Source organism: Fistularia commersonii, chromosome 8 (genome assembly GCF_037954325.1).
Source record: "Fistularia commersonii isolate RoL2024-O1a breed Wild chromosome 8, RoL_Fcom_v1.0, whole genome shotgun sequence".
In the NCBI taxonomy this organism is placed as follows: domain Eukaryota; kingdom Metazoa; phylum Chordata; class Actinopteri; order Syngnathiformes; family Fistulariidae; genus Fistularia; species Fistularia commersonii.
In genome coordinates, this window is record NC_141291.1 from 6,569,299 (window position 1) to 6,594,602 (window position 25,304).

The 25,304-nt window shown below is 39.9% G+C and overlaps 2 protein-coding genes across 6 annotated transcripts; one reads left to right on the top strand and one right to left on the bottom strand.

Moving 5' to 3' along the window:
• The first annotated feature begins 3,627 nt into the window (after positions 1–3,627).
• LOC147231740 (BCLAF1 and THRAP3 family member 3) lies at positions 3,628–19,094 on the top strand. Of its 4 annotated transcripts, XM_086150765.1 has the most exons (12): positions 3,628–3,807; positions 6,373–6,417; positions 6,575–7,222; positions 7,576–8,367; positions 11,449–11,618; positions 11,933–12,053; positions 12,640–12,712; positions 12,789–12,916; positions 13,012–13,070; positions 13,315–13,418; positions 18,353–18,431; positions 18,821–19,094. In XM_086150765.1, exons 2-10 carry the CDS (start codon positions 6,383–6,385, stop codon positions 13,362–13,364), a joined length of 2,076 nt encoding a protein of 691 aa, XP_086006891.1. In that variant the 5' UTR covers positions 3,628–3,807; positions 6,373–6,382; the 3' UTR covers positions 13,365–13,418; positions 18,353–18,431; positions 18,821–19,094. The 4 variants fall into 4 exon arrangements, with proteins under 4 accessions (XP_086006891.1, XP_086006890.1, XP_086006892.1 ...); XM_086150764.1 differs by lacking the exons at positions 18,353–18,431; positions 18,821–19,094 and adding an exon at positions 14,892–15,316; XM_086150766.1 differs by lacking the exons at positions 3,628–3,807; positions 6,373–6,417; positions 6,575–7,222; positions 18,353–18,431; positions 18,821–19,094 and adding an exon at positions 14,892–15,316 and having other exon boundaries at positions 7,244–8,367.
• Positions 15,464–25,088, bottom strand: lipib (lipase, member Ib). Of its 2 annotated transcripts, none has more exons than XM_086150770.1 (10): positions 25,004–25,088; positions 22,355–22,746; positions 21,837–21,945; positions 20,307–20,408; positions 19,643–19,732; positions 19,384–19,551; positions 18,813–18,902; positions 18,364–18,472; positions 17,599–17,772; positions 15,464–17,215 (listed from the first exon to the last, which is right to left on the bottom strand). In XM_086150770.1, exons 1-10 carry the CDS (start codon positions 25,053–25,055, stop codon positions 17,131–17,133), a joined length of 1,371 nt encoding a protein of 456 aa, XP_086006896.1. In that variant the 5' UTR covers positions 25,056–25,088; the 3' UTR covers positions 15,464–17,130. The 2 variants fall into 2 exon arrangements, with proteins under 2 accessions (XP_086006896.1, XP_086006894.1); XM_086150768.1 differs by having other exon boundaries at positions 18,364–18,523.
• Between the last annotated feature and the right edge of the window lie 216 nt (positions 25,089–25,304).

A 25,304-nucleotide genomic window follows, 5' to 3' on the forward strand; every position in this document is an offset into this window, starting at 1 on the left:
ATGCAGCCCTTAGCCTTGGGTTCTCTGCCACTCATCACTGGACATTATGTGGAAGGAGAAAGGGTTACTAAATGTCCTGTGTTTTTATTAGCAGGTCAGGAAATATATCGACATGGTACATTGTGTATTTGTCAGGCACGAACTGTAACCATGCTAGCTGCAGTTTATAGTGTGCACCCACAGTAGTTGTGTTTCATTGCTCTGATGTCGCCTATAGCACCACCTCATTCAGGCAAGGATGTACCCCCTCCCTCCCCCCCGCGCGCGCACACACACACACACACACACACAAACACACAGAATACCTCACCAGTCTGAGCATTTGCTTGAGCACCCTCTTGGACGATAGGCCAGCTCCCATGAGACCTCTGACCTCGAGGCATCTCCAAAACTCCCACAACCATGGCCTCATCCTGTCTGTTTTTTTAATTAACTCAAATACATTAAAAATGTGTTTCCTCAGCAAAATGAGGACTAGTTCCTTTTTTTCACTTCTTATGTAATAAAGCAGACACCACAACACAGACCTAATTGATAAAAATGGATGCTTAATAGTAACAAATGAGAAACAATTCCTAATTTTCCCTCTTAAGGCTGGTTTACTGATCATTTTTCTCATAAAATACAGATTTATTGAAAGATTATGGAACATTATGGAACATGATGTGAACAATGAAGAAGATCTGACACGGGATGATTGGTTGAGCAAAATATCTTTTAAAAAAATGACTTAACACACTAACAATATCCGAGTGTATACAGAGGAAAAAACTGATTAAATTTACTTGATCCAGATGAAAACAACAATGTAAAGAAAATGTCACACAAAAACTAGAATTGCAAACATATTTGTCATTGATCGCAATGTTTTTTCATAAGTATAAACCATATATATCACAATAAACCATGTCCATCATTAAAGGTATGTTTTTTATTTAAGACAGTCAAACCTTATTCCTAATTTTTAGTTACTTTTTTTCCATTTTCATATGATACTAATGCTTTGGAATGGAAGCTTTTTTAACGGTTGTGAAAACCAAGAACATTTAAGTGGAAAAAATTATCAGAAAATTTGCCAAAATACCCAAACAAAAAAACAAAGTAAGCTATGAACTTATTTTCATCAGACAATCATCCAGTAATAATGACAATAATCATGAAAACTTGAAATAAAAAAATAACCCAATTAATTAAACAGTTCTATATATAAACAATGGTGAATATTTTTATATAATTTTAACAGAGTAAATCTGATCCAGCATCACTTATCTGACCTTTGAATTGGTAAGTGAAGCAACATGTATATTTGAGGGGAAAGCAAGTTATATTTAAAAGGTATCTAAACATATTCAAAACATTTCTTAGAGCAAGGAAGAGAGCAATGATATTAACATGGAAATGGCAAGGAAATCAGCACTAAATGGTCTGAGAATGAGAACAGGATGCTTAAACTTTAAAATGAGAAATGGACAAAAAAATTAGTGAAAAAAGTTGGTTAGATACTGCATAAAAATTGACAAGATATGAATTAAATTTTGAAGTCGGAAATGAGTAAAAAGCATGTCCAGTAAATTTCCCCAAGTAATGGGAATTTTAAAACCATAAGAAATCTTGCAATCATGGTTTTAAATGTATCTAACACTTATTGGTTTTATGTGCTTGAATAAAAAGTATAATCTAACTATTCCTTTTTTTGCTGAGGACCCCAAGGATGACAGGCGAGAGCCTCTGGGGGTCCCCGGACCCTACTTTAGAACACAGCACAGGGACTTTTAGGGATGGAGGGACAAGAACTAAGCAAATAAAGGGATTCTAGTCTCCTGCTGCTCAAACGCGTCACACTGCAGTCAAATTGTATTTCTGCATCACTGCTGCAGCCTTCAGCATGTTGTTTTCTGTCTGCCCACTCCTCAGCACTGCCCTCCGTACTGAACCGTTGCTCTGCTGAACCTCATCGTCAGAGGGTCTCCTGGGTCCCCTCGTGTATGAAGTTGAAAAATAAAGGCCCGTAATGTTTATTCTACTCATACTTAAACTCTGTGGCACTGCAGCTTGGTGGAATATAACATTGTAGATGTGATGCATGGATAACTGATGATAACCAACAATAAAATTCATCCAGCCACCCGTGTTGTTCAGTTGGCTACATGCAAACGTAAAAAGGAACGTTCAGCAGAATTTGTGACCAGTGACCTGGTAAATAAAATAATGAAAATCTAGAGTAGCGTTTAAAGAAGAGACACGTTCCTTTATTATTATTATATCACTGTGTGTTGGATTTATGCTGTACTGAAATTAAAACTGATCAAATACTGAAATGAACACTGAATTTTTACTTGACTGAATATATGAGAAATGTAAAGTTGGAAGAAAGATACTACTTCCCCTTTAGCTTTGCATTCTTCAAATGAAAAATTCAAGCAACCTTATTGAGTCACAATCCGTTAACTACCTACATAGAGCAACCATTCCAAGGAAATTTCAAAAACAAAGATATGTATTTATTACATGAACTTAAAATGAAAATCATTATGCATCTCACATTTTTCCCACGAGGGATTAATAAAGGATAAGTTATCAACACTTATGTTGATACAAAATCAGAAACTAGAAAAAAGGACTTACGTTTTTATACATTTCTCATATGACACAGAGCACATACACCTTTTTTGTTGGGAAAGAAGGTTATCTGTCACATGAATAAAAATGATTTCATAGGGAAAATGTAGGGATCTTTAAGGCAAATATCTTGATTACTTGTGGAAAAAAGATGCATTTTACTGAACTTATAAGTAAAAAAAATTGAAAACTAAATCTTTTTTATATATCAGGGAGATTTGTTCTAAAATACTATATATATACTCGGGAAATAATTCCAAGGCAATCAACTTACATCGTCAACATTATTTCCAGTTTTACTGGCTGCACACAGTTGCACAACATATTATTCAAAATAATTGATCCTTTATTTATCCCTCGTGGGGAAATTTGTTCTCTGCAATTAATCCATCATGGATGAACCATGAGCGATAGGCTACCATGCACCAGGGCCCAGGGAGCAGTTAGGGGTTTGGTGTTTTGCTTGGTTACACTTCGACACACTAGGAAGAGCCGAAAATTGAATGATTTTCATTTTATTTACATGCAAAAAATACCTATTTTTATTTTTGACATTTCCTTGGAATGACTTCTTTATGTAGGCAGTTTACAGACTATGAATCATAAAGGTTGCTAGTTTTATTTGTGTAGCAGTGCAGCTGTAGATTACTGTTTTTGTTGAATAATTTCAGAACTATATCCAAATATATTTGTCCAGACCACATATACTTTTCAAGACTTTTTTGCCTTATTTTAAACAGAACCTTATTCATCATTATCTATCAGTTAATCCAGGCTCTACGATCTGCAGTAAGCATGTTATTATATATGTTTATTTTAGATATTTACAATCTTTATCTAAGGGTGTTATTCCTTTCAAAGGCCGTGTAATCGTAAATTGTGGTTTTATTTTGATAAGAGCATATCCTTTTTGACTTTTGTTACGAACACTTTTATTTTGAAAAGATCACGCAAAGCAGTTCTTGTTGCCTACTACGGTCAACTTGTGCTAATGTAAGCAGCCATTTTTTCAGCGAAATTTACCGAGAGAGGAAGGCTAGCCAGCAGTGTGTTTTATGTTATTTGTGGTAATATATTGGGTTGTATTCATAATTTACTAACTATTGATTTGCAGGTTTTTTTGTGACTTGTATCCTCATTTTAGCTAAATCCATCTAGCGGTTACCTGGCGCGTGCCTTTGGACGGAGGTAAGATACCTGCGTTAGCTTAATTAGCATTAGCCTGCTCAGATTTAAACCTCGCGTTTGGGTGATGAAGTGATGATATTGAAATTCTTATTTCGCGAGTTGAATCTTAACTCAGAGCATTTTTAGGCACAGAGGAAACCAAGTCATATTAGAGATATTTCTAGAGTTTAGCCAAGTTGCTAACACGCGGTATCGGCAAAGTTGGGTTAAGGCAATTGCAAGAGTTGACCGTTACCAGCCGGTGCTTGCTCATTGATGTTATTGCTACTCATTAGTCTCATACCATCGGGACAAATTAAAACCATTAAAACCAAATTAAAACAAATTAACCATTTTAGTTGAAGCGGAGTGTTTTGATGTATTTTACGTAATTGAACAGCTACCAGACTTCCCTCAAGTGACTTTTTTGGAACCTGAAAGCATTCGATTGAACATGGCAAACGGCTACTTAATGGTCAAGGACATAGCTGTGACTATTTTCAAGATTTTTATTGAATGAATTGACTGCTGTCAAATTGCAATAGGCGTGTATTCAATCAGTACTGATGAGCAAACGCAGTTACCTTGAAAATAAGGTATCTGTAAAATGAATCATAACTTTCGACTGTTATTTTTGATCATTTGAGTGAATTACCTCAGTGGATAAACTCTGCATTTTTATGTAGTTTTGAAATGTTCTTAAACCTTTTCTGAAACCTTTATTTGCATAGTGGCAGAGACAGCGTCCTACTACTGCAAATTGAACTGCTTTAGATAAAAGTAAACGGCATATTATTTTTGATACGAAATCCCTTCAGTACTCTGAAATCTTTTTATCATTTTGTGCCTGCTGCTCTGGACTTCATCCAGCAGAAAAAAGCAGATAACCCTTGGGCAGCAGGGCAGCAGTCAGAGCTAGTTTAAGCGTCACACAGTGATGGGCAGGTGAACAGTCATGAATCATTGGAGCTTTTCATCATATCCTGCCAGAAAAAATTCAACGCTTTAGGGTTTCATATGAATTAAAAGAGTGACATCTTGTGGTGATGGTAGGTCCAGGCAAATCATGTCAAAAGCTGAAGTGAAACAGTGGGAATGAGCTATTGTTTTAATTTCTGTGTCATATTAGAAGTTAATTTGCCTCCTTTGTCAGTCTACCATTGCTACTTTGGGGAAGGGAATTGCAGACCGGCAATTTCTGACATGGTGTGAAAAGATGTGAAGTCAGTTTCCCGTTTAGTTTTATTATCGGACAAAAATAGCGTCGGTTTAGTGATATTTTATCTATCTGAACATTTCAGCAGTTGGAAATGCTTTGTGGCAGCATCATATAGTGTTAGTGGTGTAACATATTTCCTTCTGAACCTGCTGCAGAGGAAGTTAAGAACAAGAACAATAAAAAAAGATCAACATATTTAAATATGTTTTACATTTTATAGAAGGTAGATCATTTTGACTTGGTCATTTATAAGAAGCTCACAAGCTGAAAAAGTGTGGGCACCCCTGTTGTAAAGTATTTTTAACCGTCTGGCTTTGACAGGCTCACTAGTTTGTTGGTTATGACTGTCGTCATACCTAGCATGCAAGTATCTCACTATGAACAAGGTGGTGATATCAGACATCTTGTCCTGTGTCCAGCAAACACCACACTGAGGGGAAAAAGGCAGCAAATCATTTTCAGGCATTAAAATACAAGTGACATATTTAACATTTAAAAACAATATTACATTTGTTTCAAAAAGATAGATCGGAATGATATCAAACTTTACAACACTGCTTTCCACTAGTACTCGCCACTTAATCTGATGCTCTCCTCAAAAGCCAACATTGTTCATTGATGTTTCTCCTTAGGTTCACAATGTAACACAGATGAAGCGCTAACAGGCTTAAGCTGTGCTATAGTTTAAATTTTCAAACTGGTGCCTACCAACTGTGAATAATAGCAAAGCATCGAAAACTCAATGATGTATTAGGCTTCTAACGTCAATGGTCAAGTTTTTTTTTTTCATGGTATGACCCAAGCTGCATCACACTTTGAAAACAATTTGCGATATCATCTGCCGATCTCTAGTGTGAGGCTGCATTTGTGTTCTGAACACAAAACTGGGTGTTGTGGCTTGATTTATTACTATTTTTCTTATCATCGTTGAAGTTATATTTGGACAGTCTGCATATTTGAACAGTTTTGATTTTGATCTCAAATGAACAGCCTATTGGAATGCCTCTTTAACTTGCGGTAAACCCCACAAACTACTGTATAGTATTAGAAACAGATACCATCACACATTCTGGGGTTCAAGAAGTCTGAAATCCCTGCATAGTTAAATGCCTAATAGTTATCAGATAAACAAGTAATGATGTTGATAAATATCAGAATCAATTTATTGATTAGAGCCATTTCTGGCTTTATCGGTTTTTGAGCAATATATAGATATTTTTTGGAGTGGATTTAGATGTGTTGTCAGTTACTTTAGCTGGCAAATTATTTAAATGTGATGATTTGGTATCGCTGATATGAGGGTATAGTGTTGCAGTGTGCTTTGCTTGCAGATTTAATCTTGTTGTATGTTAACTCTTTTCCTGAAGGTTGGACGAAATGTCAAGGCTTCATTCTCAATCACCTCATTATCGGTAAACACATTTTGTTTGTTGCAAGGTTACTGTTACGTTTATAAGATCTGACTAATTAAAATCTGACAATTTGATGTGGAACGTCTAGCAACATCACTTCTGAATTTGTGGTACATGTTAAGAGAGGTGATAGTATTTTCCAATATTTTCTCTTTAGGAGGTTCCCATGGGAAGAGCGTGACTTTGATCCTTCCAAAGTCCTTGCAGAACTCGATGGTAGTCCATCAGACAGGAGCCGGCCACCTAGAAAAGATTTTGAAGAAAACAGAGATAACTTCAGGAAAGACGCTTATCCCGAAGGGCGTAGAAGATCCCCCGCTTTCTCAGATCATCAGTTTGGCTCACATAAACATTCAAACCGAGAGGAATTTTACCGCAGGAGGCTTTCACCTCGGCCTGCGGTAGAACATGGTAACCGAAGGTTCTCTCCACAGTGTGACCGAGGATCAGAGGCAGGTAGACGAAGAGACCCACTAAGAGAAGACTTTCAAGGTTTTGAACCATGGCAGCGATCTCCCCATTCTCCGCCAAGGTTTGCACGGGAAAAACTGCCGGCGACTCCGAGGTCACACTCAGACCATTCACCCATAGAGATTGGCTGGAGGAGAGAAGCACAAGGTCGGGGGAGATTTAGAGATCTGAGTCCCAGTGCGAGGTCAGATGACCTAAGAGGACCAGGAACAGAAAGAGGAGAGCGAAAGGCTCAGAGTTACAGCAAGGGCAGGAGGAAAGAGGACTCCCATCAGGAGAAGAGCCCTCCATTTAAAAGACAAAGAAGAGAAACAGACAACCCTGGTTGCCTTAGGTAAATTTTAAGACAAAATAATTTGCAGCACTTCTGCTAGGAAACAGAGAAACCAAGAAAGCAGTGGACTCACATATCCCTGATTTTCCTCAGGGCAAAGGTCTTCATTTACTGTCATTACGTCACTTCCATAGAAATCAGTTAACAAATACTGCATGGCTAAAAATTTTCTTTGCTCCTTCTGATCGTTTACGGTGGCTGCATGTCTGTAGTCCTCAGTACAAACAACTTTAAAACAAATGTGTAACCCAGATGTTAAGTGCTACAAATCGAAGACTAGTTTAATCACTTAAGTTTTTAACTGCTCCTTGGGTCACTGTTGAACCATATCACCTCCTCTTATGCCATCACAGGTACGGGAATGAGAAGGGATTTCGGGAACAGAGTTACTCATTGGTTACATCCAGAGAAAAGTTTGGAGGGGATTTTGTACCCCACGGAAATTCGCGTCACTCAGGGCCACTTGTCATTGAACATGACCATGGAATCACTGAAAGGCAAGATCCACCTCGCTGGGAGGAATATGTTGATGGCAAGGATCGTGATCCAGACTTCAGTCGACCACGGAGCCCCCATCTGTCCAACTCGTTGGAGGAGCCATTTACAATGCTGAACAGCAGGTCGTATGTTGAAAGCAACATGAGAAGACGGCGTTTTCAAGATAACCAGAGAGACATCCGCTATAAAGAAGGAAGGAGCCCTATGTCTTACAATAGACAGAACCCAAGATACGGTAACCATGTTGATTCCGCAACCCAGAGAGGGAGGGGTGGTTCTTACCGAGCCAGAGGTAGGTTCTTTCGGGACCGCGGTGGAAGGATTGGGCCTCTGAGTAATGAACGACGCTTGTACCAAGGATACCATGATCATGAACAGCAGAGACCAGGATATAGTCCCCGAAGAGAAGATTATGAGGATGCCGTCGCTGAGAAGAAAACCTGGCCAGAAGAAGGAAGATTCCATAAGTGGAAACATGAAGGACCTGGTGATGTTGACAGACGGTCTCCGAGGATTGACCTGGACCCTAAAATGCCCCGCAGCAGGGAGCGCAAATGGAATGATCAGAGATCCAATGACATGAATGTAGTAACTGAGGAAACACTAAGGATTAAAGTGGACATGAGCCAACCCGTAAATCAGAAAAGGTAAAGTATATTATTTCTCAAACATTTTCAAAGGTGAGGGGTGAAAGTTTACACTTTCTTTTTTACTAATCATTCCGGGAAAAACTGCTTCAGGAAAAGGAGTGAAAGCCACCTGGAATGGAGGAGACAGCCGACAAACATGCAGTTTAATGTGTATTTTCACACTGCTTCGATTACCTTCGCAAGAATTCAGAATCTGACAATCCTCTCGTTTACTTTAAGAACAGGAGTGCTGACCAGTTCATTGTTTTGCCTCATCATTCAGTTTGGATGTCAAGGGTTTCCCCAAACCTTTGCAAGAAGTGAAACAACATTTTCTGGAGGGGGGGGCTGACTTGGAGTCAATATCCAAAAACTTTGGCTTTGTCAAACAGGAAGTGATCATATTGATGTGAACCGCCAGGATTAAAGGAAAGTACTCCACAAAGGATGAGCTGGATTTTTTTCATTTCTTTATATCCAGGACCAGGACCACAAGCTTGACAGTTGTTTGCTGCAGTTAAAAGGAAAGCTTGATTGAGCGGTTCTCAAGTTTGCTTCTCTACGATTTATCAACAGTGTTTTTGTGCAGTGATAAAACACACAGACCCCATGACAGAAGACAAGGATTAACTGAAGGCATTGACCCACCTCATCATTCCTTTAGAAGATCAGAATCAGTTTTCAGCAACTACTGGGAGCCAAAAAGATGTGACTGAAGATGTAAGAACGCCACAGTAGAGCAGGAGCATCATTTGATAATGGTCTTCTCAAGAGTGGAAGGATGGGAATCACCTGGAGTGGTTGACGGCTGGATTACATAACCAAAATTATTTGAGGGATGTTAAGAAAAAATGTACCTGGGACAGCAAAATAATCATTCTCCCTGTCAATTCGGAAAAAACAGGAGAACGTGGAACTCAGACTATCATACTGTCACTGCGGCATTGAGGCCAAGAACTTCCAGACCAAGCATTTTGAAGGGATGTCTGCTTGATGTGGATTCCTGGGAAATGTTGCAGAAAAAGAACTGATGGAGGGACGTCATTCGAATTCTTACCAACCAACCTCTTGGAAAATGTTCAAAGGAAAGTAGCCATGTGAGGCTCAAGAGGTGACTTGGGATGTTTGGTGCCTAAGATGTTTTAATTCTGAGAGTTTGCAGGTTTTAATCTGGAATTGGACCGCATTAATTTGCAAAACTGGATGATGATGAACATCCAATCAAGACCTAACCACAACTCGCTCTGGGACAACAGCCCTGCTCGTTAAGTGCTACACATGCTATTTTTGCCAAGGTTATTTTTCTGACTCATTGGGCGAGAGTTCTCCTGAACTGGAAAGTCACCAGCGGTGCCACTCGAGTGGACAATAGTCCTGAAGTTCTTGTTTTGAGATGGAAGTTAAGCAGTGATTGGGAAGACAGACGGTGCTCTGAAAGAACGGAACTTTTCCAAAAAGAAATAAACAACTTCGCAGTGACTTCTCATCCACAATTAAGACTAACCACATTAAGCTGGATAGGAGTGATCACATTCCCATGGAGCCACATATGTGAAGACGACTAACACCATTCAAGGCACACTTAACTGACTTGTATGGGAGAGAAACCTGACCTATCTGCTGAGGAAAGAGGGAAGCTACTAAAATATGCCCTGCACATTTGGATTTCTGTAACTGGACATTGTGAATGGAGTAAATTAAGCTCATCCACTTTGGGATTAATGAAATGTTTATGATTTTTACAAAGGAATAACAGGAGTCCCATTTACAGCTGAGTTCATCGAAGAACAAACGTAAATCTCTTTAATGCGTGCCAAAATGGACACTGACTTGAGAGAAGGATCCAGGAACACCAGCTGTGATGATTGAATCACTGTTTACACCAAACCCCTGGATTTAATCCTCATCACCCACGACTGAACGGAAAAATTGAAGGAGGACTTCTCAGTAACGAACATCAAAAAAACATTGAGCAATGAGGAGAAATAATCCTGAGGTTGAAATAACCACCATGAAGCCACTTGCATGAAATTCTGAAGAGTTATATTGGTCTTGAACATGGATGTCAGTTGGAAGAGAAATAGAAGCCGAGGGCAAATTACAGTTTTCAACGAAGAAGGGCGGAGACTGTAAAGATTTATCAGCAATGCTGAATGGACTTTGGGGTTGTCATTTTGGAAAAAGATCAGTGTGTTGTTGAGCACCTGTGGAGAAGAGGAAGTGGTTTCAGCATCTCATGTTTGAGACCATGTGTTTCAGAAACAACAAACTGGGGATCTGTACCGAGGAAACCAGGGAGAAGTTTAAATAATGGGTCTGCGAAGGTCTGGCCCGCTGATTCTGTAAATGCTGTCAGGATGCTCTCCATTTTCCAAGACACGACTGAAGTCTGACATTCCACCAGATCAAATGAAAGTGTGAACTTTCACCCAAACCCTTACGCAACCTTTTTTTGTGGGGAAGGGGGGGGGTTCTCTCTCTTCTCAGGCTTTCATGTAAAAACCACTTTACCACATTTCAAAGTGAATCCAGTTCTGCGTGTTTAGCTTAGTGCAGTTTAGCTTGCAGTCTTGCAATCATGTACATTTTTTTGTAGAAGCCATGAACGTGCTGCATCCCAGGTAAGTTTGGTGGGTAAGGTAAAGCTGTTTCTTTTGTCTTTTCATACTTCACATGCAGGTTTAGTAGTCATTCCAGTTGACATTTAATTTACAAATCTGACATTTCCTCATTCTGTTCTTTTTTTTTTTTTTTAAGATCAGAGGTTTTGTTTAATATGCAAACCTGGAATCTACCCAGAGATGTAACGGTTTATTGAATCCACATAAACACACTGAAATATAAAAAGACATCTCAGTGATGAAGAAACTGAATACTTTCCAAATTATTATAGGTTATAGACTAAGCCAAGAAAAGTTTCGGTGGAATTCTTTGTCTATTTTGTTTGTTTAATCCTGCAAATGGACAGACTTCACCAATTGCAAAACCTTCCTGACCAGAAGAAAAATATAGTTTTCCTGTCTTAAGTATAGACTCAGGTTCAAAGGCTGTTTTTAGCTTGTAATAGTTGGTGTTGAAAGGCCCTGTCTCTTTCTGCAGCCCATTGTGCTACTCCACGGACAGGCAGCTCTCTTTAGATTTGGTGAATGTGGGACGGCAGCGCTTGAACTTCCTGCCCATGCTGGAGCACTCTGGGACGTTCCGTGAGTCTGCCATGCACAAAGGGACATTTGCAGAGGAGATCATTACACTGGTGCATCATGTCAAAGGTCAGCGCATGTTGCAGAATGGACTTAAACACTCATGTCTTAATTTATTGCCACGTTATCAAGATGATATGTGTGGAGACTGAAGACCGGTTTTTGGTTTAACTATGGGGAAATATGGACCAAGCAATCAGCAAATAAGACAATTTATAACTTGTGGCTATCTAAAGGTCATCTGAATATTATATGCTTTTCCTTAATCCACTCATCTTAGCAACCAATGAATAACATCAAATACATTTGCGTAGTAAGTGACTATAACTTTATATAACAGTAGTCGGTATTCAAGCTGTGTCTGTCCCTTGCCCATGTTGCAGAGCTTTATTTCAGAGGTGACGGGATCACCCTGAACGAGCGTTTCTCAGACCTGCGGAAGAGTGCCTGTCCTGACAAAGAGCGGGAGGAGCTGACGCTGGATGAGCGGTTTAGCTCAGGCCGGTATGTCCTGCCATGAAACTTATTGTTCATATTAAAATGAATGAAGATGACCATTTCCAAATAATATAACCAGTCCAATAAACCACCAATTCTTTCCATTTCCAACACGTCTGTAATTAAACTGCTATGGTCACAACATACAGTTTGAAAAGATTAAAGGGAAAAAGCTAAAAATCTTTCCGCAAAAGGAATTACATAATAATTTGGATGTTTTTGAATAACAGATTCACTGGATGTACTTTATGGCTTTGTGGCTAGAGAGGCGCTAAAAAATTTAAAACCTTGTACTCATGATTAAGGTTTTTACAATAGCCTGTGGCTTCCTTGTCAAAAGGAAGCATTGTCATTGATTTAAAAAAAAAAAAAAAGTCCCATCAAGACATCCTTTTAGTCTCTCCCCAGGACTATCATTCTTAGTCCTTATGGTCCACTTGGGTAGCAGCCCTCTAACAGATCATATTACTAAAATACATCAGCCAAAATGCCAGTATGCAGCTCTCATATGAGACTGAAAACGGCTCTGGCTGGGACTTGAAACTTGGTCATACTAATTTGTCTTCTTTCCTACCCTGTTTGTGGCATTTAGAGGTATCAGCCTCAATCTGAAGTCCCTGCCTGATGAAGATCAGCCACTTCTGTCCAGACTGGGCACCACACCGGTAAATAAAGTCTGTTGCTTTAGAGGCCGCAAGCCATCTCAGCCCTGATTTAAGTGTATGGCCGCTGTCCCTGCAGGCTGTGAGCAAGCAGCCCATGCGAGGCCCTGGCGACCTCAGACACGACCTGGAGAGGAGGAGGCAAGAGAGGCTGGAAGGGGTGAAGGTCACAATACCAGGAAATAGTCGACCACAGGGCTCAGACAGGTATGGAAACAGCTCTACCGTTGTTTCATTTTCTGCTCACATGTTAGAAATTGTCTTGGTGTTTTGTCTCTTTTTTTAACCACATTTCACTGCAGTGAAAGACAATGGATACAGTTGGCCCTCAGGGCGCAACCAGAGATGGGAGGGCAACATGGTGAGTTTGAGCATTTGACCTTTGGGCCAGTCTGTTTGTAGTTAGTACCATTAGTACTATACTTCTACCTTGACGAGGATTAAATATACTTGCTGTATATACAAATAAATGGTCTTCACTCATATCATGGCTTCAAAACACTTAACTCTTGATTATAGTCGCCCATTCACATCCCACACACACACACACAGACACACACACAATTGTCGGTTCTTAGCATGTATCTCAATACATGTTTTTTTAGGGGCCATGGGGAACAGATTTCTACAGGCCAAACACAGGATCACAACGTAGGATCATCGCGCTTCAGGCCAATGAGGCGACAGAAGAACTGCACAAACCCTGCAGGTACCACTTTAACACACTGAGACCTGATTCCATCTAGCAAGCACCAAAAACCCAGAACATTTAAGTAGGTTCTATTGTCAACAATAGCAGGTCAATTCTCTTGTTCCTCATTTTTTAAACTGAATTTCCAGCATAAAATACTTCATTTAGTCTTTGTTTACATCTCAGTCAGCCGCAACCCTACGACTCACTATAATTCTCATGAAGTGAAGCAAAGTTATAAGATAAGATAAACTTTATTGATCCCTGTAGGAAAAATTCCTTTGTCACAGAAACAAGTTATATAATGTAAAAAAAAAAATATATATATATAGAGAGACAGAAGATAGCAAGACATCCACGAATAAATAGATAGCAGCAACAACAACATCATCAGGGGTGATAATAATAGTAACACAAAGAAACAGTGAGGGTAAAAAATACAAAGACGAGAATTAAACGACAATATAAATAGTGACAATAGCAATGAATAAAATAAATGAACAAAAATAGGCAGGATGTGTGCGGGCTTGGACAAACAAGGATAAGCAGGACAACAGAGTTAGGGCATGACGTGAGTAGGTGAGGTAGTGAGATTGTAGAAGCAGCACAGCTGCGCTCAGGCCGGTCAGAGCTGTGTGCCGTCCAGACTGCTTATCCATACGAGTCGTACATCTCGAGCAAATCCTCTATTGTTGGATCATTTCGGAAGCCAGTTTGAAAAAAGTGCCTCAGGGTGCTCTTAATATATTCTGACAACCTCAAAGGGTCATATATTACAACCCTGTGCTTTTTGGTGGACCACAGAATGATGGTTGTCACTGTTCTGAATTAAAAACTAAGAATGATCTTCCTCCCAAGAGCTATCTGTATTTGGACATGAATAATGCTTGGTTGATGGCTGAACTGCTGGACTTCACCATAAAAGAGCAAACTTTTTTAGCTTTTTGTGTCAATCTTAGGCCTTTCACGATGAAAGGGCACAGCCTTGTCTTTGAATGTAACCTATAATCAAACTTACTCACAAGCAAATATTCTGCATGTTATGTTGAGTTAGTAATGGTGACTAGCCCTCGCTTCGACTTGGTAAAAGTATTGCTCATGCTTTTCTCTCAACCATCAGTCTAAGAAGGAAAACAAGGCAACAAACCAGAAAGTTTGCTCTCACACTTCTATATTAAAACTCCCAGCAGAAAAACCAGGGATGTTATTTCTGCTCGACTTCCCACGGCTCAGCGTGACACTTTTAGTCCCAGTTCTTCCCTAGGTAAAGAGTTTACTCCTCTTGTGTAACAACTTTCAGTTAGTTGGGTCATTAAATAGTCCCTCTGACCTTCAACCCAGTGACACGTTACTGTTTTAGGAGGTTACCCCTCCCTCCCTCTTTGTCAGCTGTCAGTCAAGGCAATCCCATTTTCTCCCTGCTGCTCGCCTTGTTTTCTGTGACTGATCAGGTAAGATTGACAACTACCTTCCTCTGTTTAACACTGATAGGTTCCATCTGGTGAGCCGAACACCTGGCGAGTCGCCGCTCTGCTGCCAGTCAGAGACCAGGGATGAGACCTGACTTGAGTCGAATGTGAAATGTCTCCATTTAACCCCTTCGTTCTTACCTCTCACTCTCTCCTCATCGTGCGAATGTGTTTTTTCACCCCAACGTTGTATTTTCTTTTATTTAATTTGTTGGATCAAAAAGTGGTGGTTCGCCTCACGCGCATGTATCATGCAAAGAATGCGAACAGGTAAAATGTAACCCTCAAGTGAAAAATCCCCATTTTGTGATTATTAATGCACAATCTATGACCAGGGCTGTTTGTCGTGTTTGTACCTTCTGGTTTCAGGAAATACGCCCAATGAGTTCTGTTCTTTAGCCTTATTTCTATGTCAAACTCCTTGACAAATAAAACATTAAACCTTTTGATTTTTGTCTATCTCTGGTCTCATTCTGTTGACCCTGCACACATGCATCTACGCGACTGCAAGTAAAACCAGCAGCAGCAACTGCAATATTACTTTTTATGGTACCCTACAAGTGAAGCAACCAAATAGCAAATTTCTGATTTTCTATCTTCCTACCCCTGTCCATTCTATGTATTTATTTCAAAGTAGTTATCGTGTCATAATTATCCCATAATAAAAATCTCCATCCTTGGCAGAAATAAGGGAAGACGGGAAAAAAAGCTCTAAAAACCTTCCTTTTTTTCCCTAAACCTGAGCTCCCATTCATTTATGCTTCTAACGTAGCCATGGCACAAATATTTGGAGTACTTTGATTTAATGTTTTCGAATGTAAAGTGTATGGTTTAGTTTTTGTATCCACATCTTATGTTTGCTTTTTATCCAAATTGATTGAAATTACTCAAAACATTGTGCCAGGTTTTACATTGCTCTCATAGAAGCAAAGCTACAAACTATGTACAAAATAACATTTATTTAGCACAATGGAATTCATTTTCAAGCATTGCATTGAACATTGCAAGGATTTATCTCAAACCAGCGAACCAATAAACAGACAAAAATAAAAACAAATCCGTAACATCACATTTCAGTGGGCTAAATGTGACCTTTGGCTGCAGTAAGTTGACTATTATATTTTAAAGCCCCCAAAGTCAAAATTCAACGATGACACTTTAAATCCCATCATTCTGGTGTTAAGAAACAATATAAATATTTGTTGATGGCCCTCATTAACATGTCGATGCCACAGTGAGAGGTTAAGGCACACACAGTACATCATTTTAATAACAAATGTAGTTTTACAGCAACGTCTGCATGTTTACATCCAGGCTCTACTGTACTGATAACTTTGGCTTGCTAGTTTGCCACTAATTCTTTGCCCATTTTTTTTCTGGGAAATTTCATTTGGGTTTTTCCGCAATTTTTACAGATTACTAGCTGATATCCACATGTCTATTTAGATATTTTTTGTTTGGGATGGGAAGAGTTAGTCATTTTATTAAAGTCTCAGCTCAACTGAGGGTTTTTTTTTTTTTTTTTCTTTTTTAAGGAGCCCTTGTGGATATGCAGCCAAAGAGATTAATTTCACATCTTACTTGCAAGAATTTTTATCATAAAATTCCTGTTTGAGTTGAAACTTGCCTCTGAGGGAATCAGTTCTAGATCAAATTGATGGTGATTCATGGGGATGCAGGTAAGGATCATTGCGATCTGGAATCTTTTCAATGGCGCTGGTTCTCACTCCATCTCTCTTTAGGTATTGTCCTCTTTGTTGATTGCTTCTTTGTATGTTTTTTGGTTATTTCCCTTGGTATTTTTTTATTTCTTTATAAAAATCTGTAGTGGAAAAAAAAGCAAAAAACTGAAGTAATTACCAAAACTAAAAAGGCACCTATCAGAAAACAAGCAAAAACAAACTTGTCTGAATGCTGTGATTGAGATGAAGCGTTTTAGCCTGAAACCTGGATATCCTGAACACCGATTCAGCAACACTTCAGAATCTCAGAGATATGAAAGATGGTGCTCCTCCCTGTCCGCTTGTCCATTCCTGATTATTTTCCTTGCATGTGATGTCTCTGCAGCAGTTCCTCCCTTAAAAGACACCAAACCTCTAGTTTCGGAGCATCTTTCACTTCCTGATCGTCCTGCAACCTCTGAGGAGGCTGCAGTTTGTCCTGAGAGGCCCCGCAGGCAAGGAAGAACAATGACCTTCTCACCCCCACTCTCCACGGCCATTTTCTCCCCAGCTGGGCAGTTTTCATGCAAAAAGGGGGAGTCAGAGGTGAGAGTTGCAGGGTAAAGGCCGGAACGCCACCTCCATGTTCTCCTCCATGATGATGTCATAGCGGCACATCAGAGACCTGGCAGAGCAAAACACATTGAAAACAGGTTTTAACATGACTTAGACTTATATATACCAGTCTAACCGACTTAGGTTTTTGAACACTAAAAGATCATGGTTAAATCACACATTTGAGTGTATATTAAACTTGTACGATGTTACTTTTTTCATATACAGTGTGCAAAAAAATAAAGGAAACACTTAAACAACACAATGTAACTCCTTGTGTTCCCTTTATTTTTTTCAAGCAGTATATTTCAAATTGAAAATTTCCCCACACCTGTGAATGTCAACCTTTGTTCTGACTGAGGGCTGGATTCTTGATGGAAGTCCAGAAGGAGCAATTTAATCACAGAAGCGTCTCTGCAGAACTAATGAATATTTGTAGTTGCGTGCACTGACCTCTCAGGATGTTCCAGTGGCGTTAGGCGTATGCGGAGCAGCCGGATCTTGTAACGCGGACCAATGACGTTGCCGGTGTTGAAGCGCAATGAGATCTTCTGCACCTGAGGCAGGTCCTCGTCAAACTGGGCCAGCAGGCGTGTAGATGTGTACTGCTCGAAGCGTAGCAGCTTACTGGAGGGAGCAAGAATTAAATCCAGAGTTCAGCATCCACCGAAATATAATTTCTTTGTGAGTTGAAAACTTTTCAGTGCCTCCTGTAGTTATTGTACAGAATAACATCACCCTGCATTTCAATTTCGAATGTACATATTTTGAATTCATCCATGCATTTGATGTTGTTTCTTTTTCAAAGTTTTATTTTCCCCACTGACTGAAAAAGAAGCCTTCAGAAATGAGAAATGTATAAAGTGGATAGGGTTTGCAACTAATGAAAAATGAAATTAAAAAAAAAAAAATCTGAATTTTCATCATTGTATTTGATTCATATGACTTGAGGTGGAACTTTTAGAAAACTAAATTTGATTGTTTTAAATCAAATAGAAAAAAAATCAGCAATTTGATGACTTGATCATTCCAAATGAAATTAAGTTAGAAATACATAAAAATAAAACATGCGCATCATCCTTTCAGTCCAAACAGTCACTTCATAAAAAAATCACATTTTATTACTTTCAGTTACCTGACATAAAAAAAAAAAAAATAATTAAAAAAATAGACTTCATTGTTCATTTTTGTGTCACTGTGTCTTCAGGAATGACTCACTGGTCAATCTGGGCCTCGACAGAGTTCCTGCCGCTGTGCAGGCGGATGTAGACGACCCCCCAGCGGAGGTACTGGTTCCACGTCACCATGTCCACTCTGTAACTCAGCTCTATCAGACACGCATACACACACACACACACACACACACACATAACAGACACTATCATCACATAAAGTGATTTATTTTTTAACATTGCAAACTTTAATCCAAACCAACACTTTATATAAGTCAATTATATTCCGGTAACAACAATGAAAAAATGCCAATACACTTATTACCTTTCAGGAGTTTTACCTGAAAAGGCATTTTTTTTTGAATGTCCACATAAGATTTCAAAACTCAATATTTTCAAGGGCGAAAACATTTAAGTGGGACGAGTGTTGAGGTTCTTTTCTATGTCAGTAGTTTCTCTGTTGTGTTCATATTGTGACCCAGTGCCACTACTCACTCCTGTAGGGCAGCACCGCGGTGGTCGTGAAGAACACCTTGGTTTGTCCGAGCTGCAGGAGGGCATCTCTCCAGCGGCTCAGATCGTAGCCTGCCGGGGAAGATATCACAAAGCAACATGTTCCGGTGAGAGCCGTTGAGGCTCGGACGCTCACCCCCGTCATGGTACATTTAGTATGAGTTATATTGTTCTGCAGCCCTCTTGTTAAATATTGCGTTGCGTTAAATATTTATTATCATAATGCATTGAGTTTCACCAGATTTGCAAAGACAAGATTCATCGATTTGCTTTTGTTTTGATTTTTTTTCTAATATTTTTTATCTCTTTTCAAAGTATCCATTTCTGTGGTACTTCTATCCTAAAAGAGATTTTGTGATCGTTTGTGATCATTTTCCTTTTTATATTTTCATATTTCCTTTTTTTATATTCATATTTATTTATATTTCCTTTTTTATTTAAAAATGTTGCATAGTAAAAAAAAAAAGGTTTATGTGAATAGATGAACAATAAAAGATACTTGTGAATCAAATGATTAAATAATATCTTGCCTTATGGTGATGTGATCACTCACCCAGGACGGGGCAGGGGGCCGGTTTGAAGGCCTCGCACTGCAGGCACTTCCCATCCAGGAAGTCAGAGTAGGACGTGCAGGGATACGCTGTGAGGCTGCAGGTGTGGTTCAGGGCGCACAGGTAAAGAAACACAGAACGCTGATGGTCACATACGAAGTAGGACTTTCCTGTGGAAGAGAGAAGCTGCCTATCAGTATTTGTGTGTGTATGTGTTTCTGTGTGTGTGTGTGTGTGTGTGTGTGTGCGTGTAGTGTTTACCTGCAAAGATGGTTTTGGGGCACCCTGGCTGGTCTGCACCCCCGTTAGCATAGAAGTCAATGTGGCCATGAGCTCCTCTCAGTCCGAAGGCTGCAAAACATAAGAAAATAGAACGTCGGTAAAATAATAAATAATTCAATAATAGTAATAAATAATAATGATTCCATAAACAATAATTAGATAATAAATTCATGAATAATAATAGTTAAATAATAATTAAACAATAGTAATAATAATTAAAACCCCTTATTTTGTACATTTTTATTCAGTATCTTTGCTCAAAGACACCTTTTTTTTTAACTTATGAACAGAGGAACATAAAAATGGAAAAATAATGAAGAAACATTGCTTTATACATTATTCATTATTCATTATTAAACATCTTCATCTCCGCTGCCTCCTGCTCTGCTCTCCGTCTTTTCGACAACACCACTGTCTCAAAACCATATAGCATCCCTGGTCTTCCATCTGTCTTGTACACCTTTCTGGTCTTTATGGCCGCTACTCTTTTATCACACATCACCTCTGATATGTTTCTCCACCCTTTTAACCAGCTCGAACCCGTATCTTGACACGTTGTAGACTGAACCCTCTCTTTCTCACATCGGTTGTCTCCATATTCCACCGATGAGCAGATGACATTCAAGTGGGAGGTTCAACTTACAGTTCATGTCGGTGTGAAGAACGTCCACAAAGGCGGCATCCGAAGGGTCCAGCCTCTCCTCTGGAGTGGCGCTGGTGAACATCGGTCCAGCGGGGTCCAGACCTGGGAAAAAAGAAAGTAATACCTGCATCACCCTCTGAAACCTGATCCTGAGATCATCACCCAGATCGGGGTGAACCCACAAGAACCTGAAGTGATTTTTTTTCTGAAGAACATGGAGGTTCGCTGATTTTTTATCCTTAAAAACAGTGTAAACTTGTCTTGTTTGCAGATCTTGATGGCGATTGTTATTGTTCAGTTTAGTAGAAAAAAAAAAGTTGAGTTTTGGTTGTTTAAAATGAAAAAAACGTGAAATCACATGCATATTTCTTCAGTTTTATATAAAAATGTATTTTAAGAACAAACTTGACAATAAATAGATTGCTTTGAATGTTTTTTTAACCGCGTGGTGGCCGAACAGTAAAGGGATCCCTGATTTGATTCAGCCTTTCTTTATGAATTCTGCTTGTTCTCCACATGTTTGCCAGGGTTTCCTCCCACGGTGCAAAAACATGTAGTCAGTTCTTTGGAGACCCGAAATTGCTCAGACGTGTGAATGACAGAGCGAACGGTTGTATGTATCTTTATGTGTCTCTGTGATGAACTGGTGACCAGTCCTGGGTGTACACTTGTGCAGCGACAGCTGGGATATCCAGCAACCCTGAGTGCAGGGTGCAGGATAAGTGGTAAAGATAATAAATGAATAAATCAAGGTTTTTTCTTTTTTTTTTGGTTTGAAGGACGCAGAATTTTCCATTTAAATGTAGTCTCGGATGAGTTCTCTAGCAGAAGTACATGGTCTAGTTTAAAAAAAGCCTTAAAGTCAGGGGTGTCAAACTCATTTCCAAACTCAAACTCATTTGCAAACTCAAACTCATAAAAAACTCATAAAACTCAGAAATAAAGCCTTTAAGTCGGGGTGTCAAACTCATTTTCACCGAGGGCCACATTGGCATAATGGATGCCCTCAAAGGGCCACATAACGGTAACGGTAACAGTGTAAATGCAACTAACTGTAATGTCAAATAAATGTAACTACTGCTTAATGTTGAATAACTGTGAATGTATTACTCATTCAAATCCAAAATCATACATATGCATTTCCATCTTTCTTGAAACAGCCATCCATCTGCATCAACTTTTCTCTTCCTGGACATTTAGGGATGATTTACATTTTTCATTTCCACTTGAAAATTGCATTAATGTGGATACGCAGCAGGATGCCGTCACTTCGCGGGTAACATGAATCGTGGGAAATGTAGTTTATGGTCCTTTGCCTTATTTATTTTAACACAAACAGACCTTTTAAGATGTTTTCGCGGGCCACATAAAATGACACGGCGAGCCATGTTTGGCCGGCGGGCCTCGAGTTTGCTTTAGGCTATCGAAAAATCATGATATTATGTCGACGGAAGACGGTGGATCATAACCTCCAAAATGTTATATGTCTTTAGCATGGAATTAAATGAGTTTCAAATGACTGCAACTTACCCGTAATGCGTCCGATCCTCCCCTTCAGGTTTGCGCCCACGAACCCGGCCAGGTGAGCCCCCAGGCTCACTCCGATCAGGTGGACGGAACTGAGCGAGGCTCCTTCCTCCTGCAGGGACACACACTCTCAGCGCTCAGTGGTCCGTCACCTCTTCGCTGAAATGCTATCAAGGCGTAAGTAGGAAATTTCTAGTTAAGCAGAAATGACTAAAATTCAAGGTGCTAATACTTTGCGAGTCATTTGATATAAATAGCATTACAGGGATTACCTGAAAAATTTACTTAAACTTAATGCCATAGAAACTACAGCAGAAAAATGACATCAAAATACGTGAATGTTATTATTGATATTTTTAATTATTATTAATAGGTTATTAGATATTCCTTAAAAAAAGAGACAATAGGGACTTTAAAATTTGCAAAAATTCAGAAAAGCAGAAAGAATAACCCTTAAAAAATGTACTTTGTTTATTGAAATGCTGCAGGGTAAGCTGCGGTTTCGTCTCGAAGGTTCCCACCTGCATGGCCACGATGAACCTGGTCAGGTTGTTGGCCGCCTCCCTGGTGTAGGTCACCGCGGTGAAGTAGTTTAGGTTCGCGGCTCCCTGGTTCCAGTCCACTACGATCACATTCATATCCTCCTGCTGGATCAGCAGCTGGACGATGTGCCTGATCCAGATGGGAGGCGCGCCGGTGGGCCGGTAGCCGTGGATGACGAAGGCGGTCGGCCGGGTCAGGTTGAGGAGCGGCTGCGTGGTCAAACGCTGGTGCTTCAGCTCGCGTCCGCAGTCCGGGTTGGACCGGGTGTAGAGCAGCAGCCGCACGTACAGGCTGGTTCCCATCAGGCAGTGCGACAGATTCAGGTCGGTGAAGTTGTCGCAGGGCTCGTCCGACCCGCTCGCCTCCTGGCCTGAACGCACAGCGGCCCGTCTTATAACACTTTTAAACAACAACCGGGTTCCTCAAAGTGATCAGGACTCGTCGAGTGATCGTTCTTCTTTAAAAAGTTGAACAGCATTAAAAAAAAAAAACCCAGATGTTTAAAGGTCAAAGGTCACTGCTTGATAAACGAGAAATCTACCAAATAATATACGGACAAAAAGATGACCTCGATTGATTCATTTTACCGGCGTTCATTTCTTGTGAATAGATATGAATGGATGTTAAGAAAAAGTTTTTTAAAAGGAAAAAAAGTGACTTGAAACTTGCAACACGACTGTGCACAAAGTGAATTCATTTCAAAGATGGCTCAGGGATGCAGCTGGAAAAATCGGTCTCCTCCTCGTGCACCTCAGACTGACATTTTCCCTAAAACCAATGTTTACTTTCCATTTTAAAGTCAAAGCTCAGGAATCTAAAGTTCAATAGAAGGTGTTTTTTATGCATAGGCCTCATTGAATTAGACATAGATAATTGTGAATGGTAGCAGTGATAGCTTTATTTTTATGGCCCCGTTGTCTGACGCGACTCAAACGCTAAACCGTCCTGATCATAAAATGCAGGATCAGCTCCTTGTCTGGTTTGCTGAGGCTATCTGAGCCTCTTTAACTCCATGATATGAGGATTAGTTTAGTGGACGGGATTGATAAAGTAACTTATGGAAAAAGTGCATCATTCTACTTGACCCGGGCCTACATTAGATTCAACACATGTGCGTCACTTGAATAATCTGTGATAATCAAAAATATAAATATCACTTTTAAATTCAGTCGAATCAGTGTAAAGCAAATGAGTTTCTTATCGAATTCAATAAATCAAACAGACTCAAACATCCCAAATTACAATTACACAAAGGGATCATCTTAATTCGACATCATCTTGAAATGATTGTGATTTATTTAGTTGGGTTTTTCAGTGCAGGAGCTGTAACGACAAGGCAGTGGGCTCCCCCGAGCTTTTGTGGGACACTTGAAAGCGACATGAAAACACTGGAGCGCGACACTGCCCTCAATAGGATCAAGCTGCTATAAAAAAACTCCTCATCCCGTCTCCATTCGCCCCACCCGTCGCGCAAGAGGTGATTACAGCTGTCAGTCTCGGGGGGGAAAATGGACCGGTGGTAGTAGTGGGCGCATAGTTTTTGAGCCATGGTGCATATTTTACACTCGAGAAAATGTTTTTTAACTAAATAGAATGAATCTGTTGTCTCAATTTAGTGTGAAATCTAATATCTGTAGATTCATCAAGTTGCAATGCAAAATTTCCCACTAATGTGCAACTTCTCAACACACTTCTCAATGTTTGTTATCAATATGTCTGGAAATTGTATTATTTGAGAGAATTTGGGCTGTTTCTTTAACAGCCAGAGCCGAGCATTTCTTCTACAATTATTTTCCCAGCAGTTAGTATTAATGTTGTAATTAATGCTGTTTGGATTTAGTGATGAGTTCAGCAACTTTCTCACTCATCTTGGTGGTTTTCAACAACGCTTCATGTTTCTCAGTCTGTTTACGCAGATGAATAAAATATTCTGTGCTCTTTGAAGTAAAGGGTGCTTAGTTTGGAAATGACGTTTTAATTTTGCTTGGAATCACGCCGCTGTTGGACGGCTCTTCCAATCCAGACACGATGTAACTTTCATCGCATTATCTTGAGCTCATCTTTTTTTTTACCGTCTTTAGACAGCTACTCACACTTTGGCCTTCACCTGAGTCAGAATGTTCTCCAAGACCAGAAGGTCTCGATTAAGTACTTTTATTTTAAAAATGTGTCCATTGCGTATCACTAATCACAAGTTTGAGCAGCAGCAGCAGGTAGAAACGCAGGTTAATTCACTACCTGTCGCCATTGAGCGGAGGAGCATTTAATTTTTCTTCCTGTCACTGCACACACCTGCCCACATAGACGTAGGAAGACACATTATTTGCGTTGAATAGATGATTTTCGGACCATTCGGGTGAAAGTGGGCATTTTTTCACGGTTGGGAAACACTGATCTAGAGTTATGAGTGTGTGATGTGCGTTCAGATTTGACCCAAAGATTTTCACTTTTCAAAAAGCTGTTTCAGTGGTGACCCTGAACCTAAAATGTGTGTCCAGACCAATCCCATCCTGCAGACCCCCCCCCCCCCCCCCCCCAAAAAAAAAAAAAAAAAACCTCAAACACAGGGACTGCAGCTGCAATTCTTAACCGGATGTTATTCAGAGGAATTGCTGACTGAGTCTTACCTTTGCAAAGTGTGAGTAGTCCCATCAGTCCCAGGAGTCTGCAGGTAAGCATCCTTCCAAACACTGCCGATACCAGGAGGTAATGTGGAAGTGTGGTGTCAGACAGAGAGGAAGGAGAAGGAGGAGGGGCCCAAGGGAGGAGGGAGGGAACTTTCAAAAGATTCAGGGAAGGAGGGAGGAGAGGAAGGTGGATCTGCCCTCTTTGAGGATGAAGGGGAGGATCCAGATGGGAAAGTCTGGAACCTCCTCAATGAAAGAGAGAGGGTGAAAGAGAGTCATTAAGATCCAGAATCAATGATGC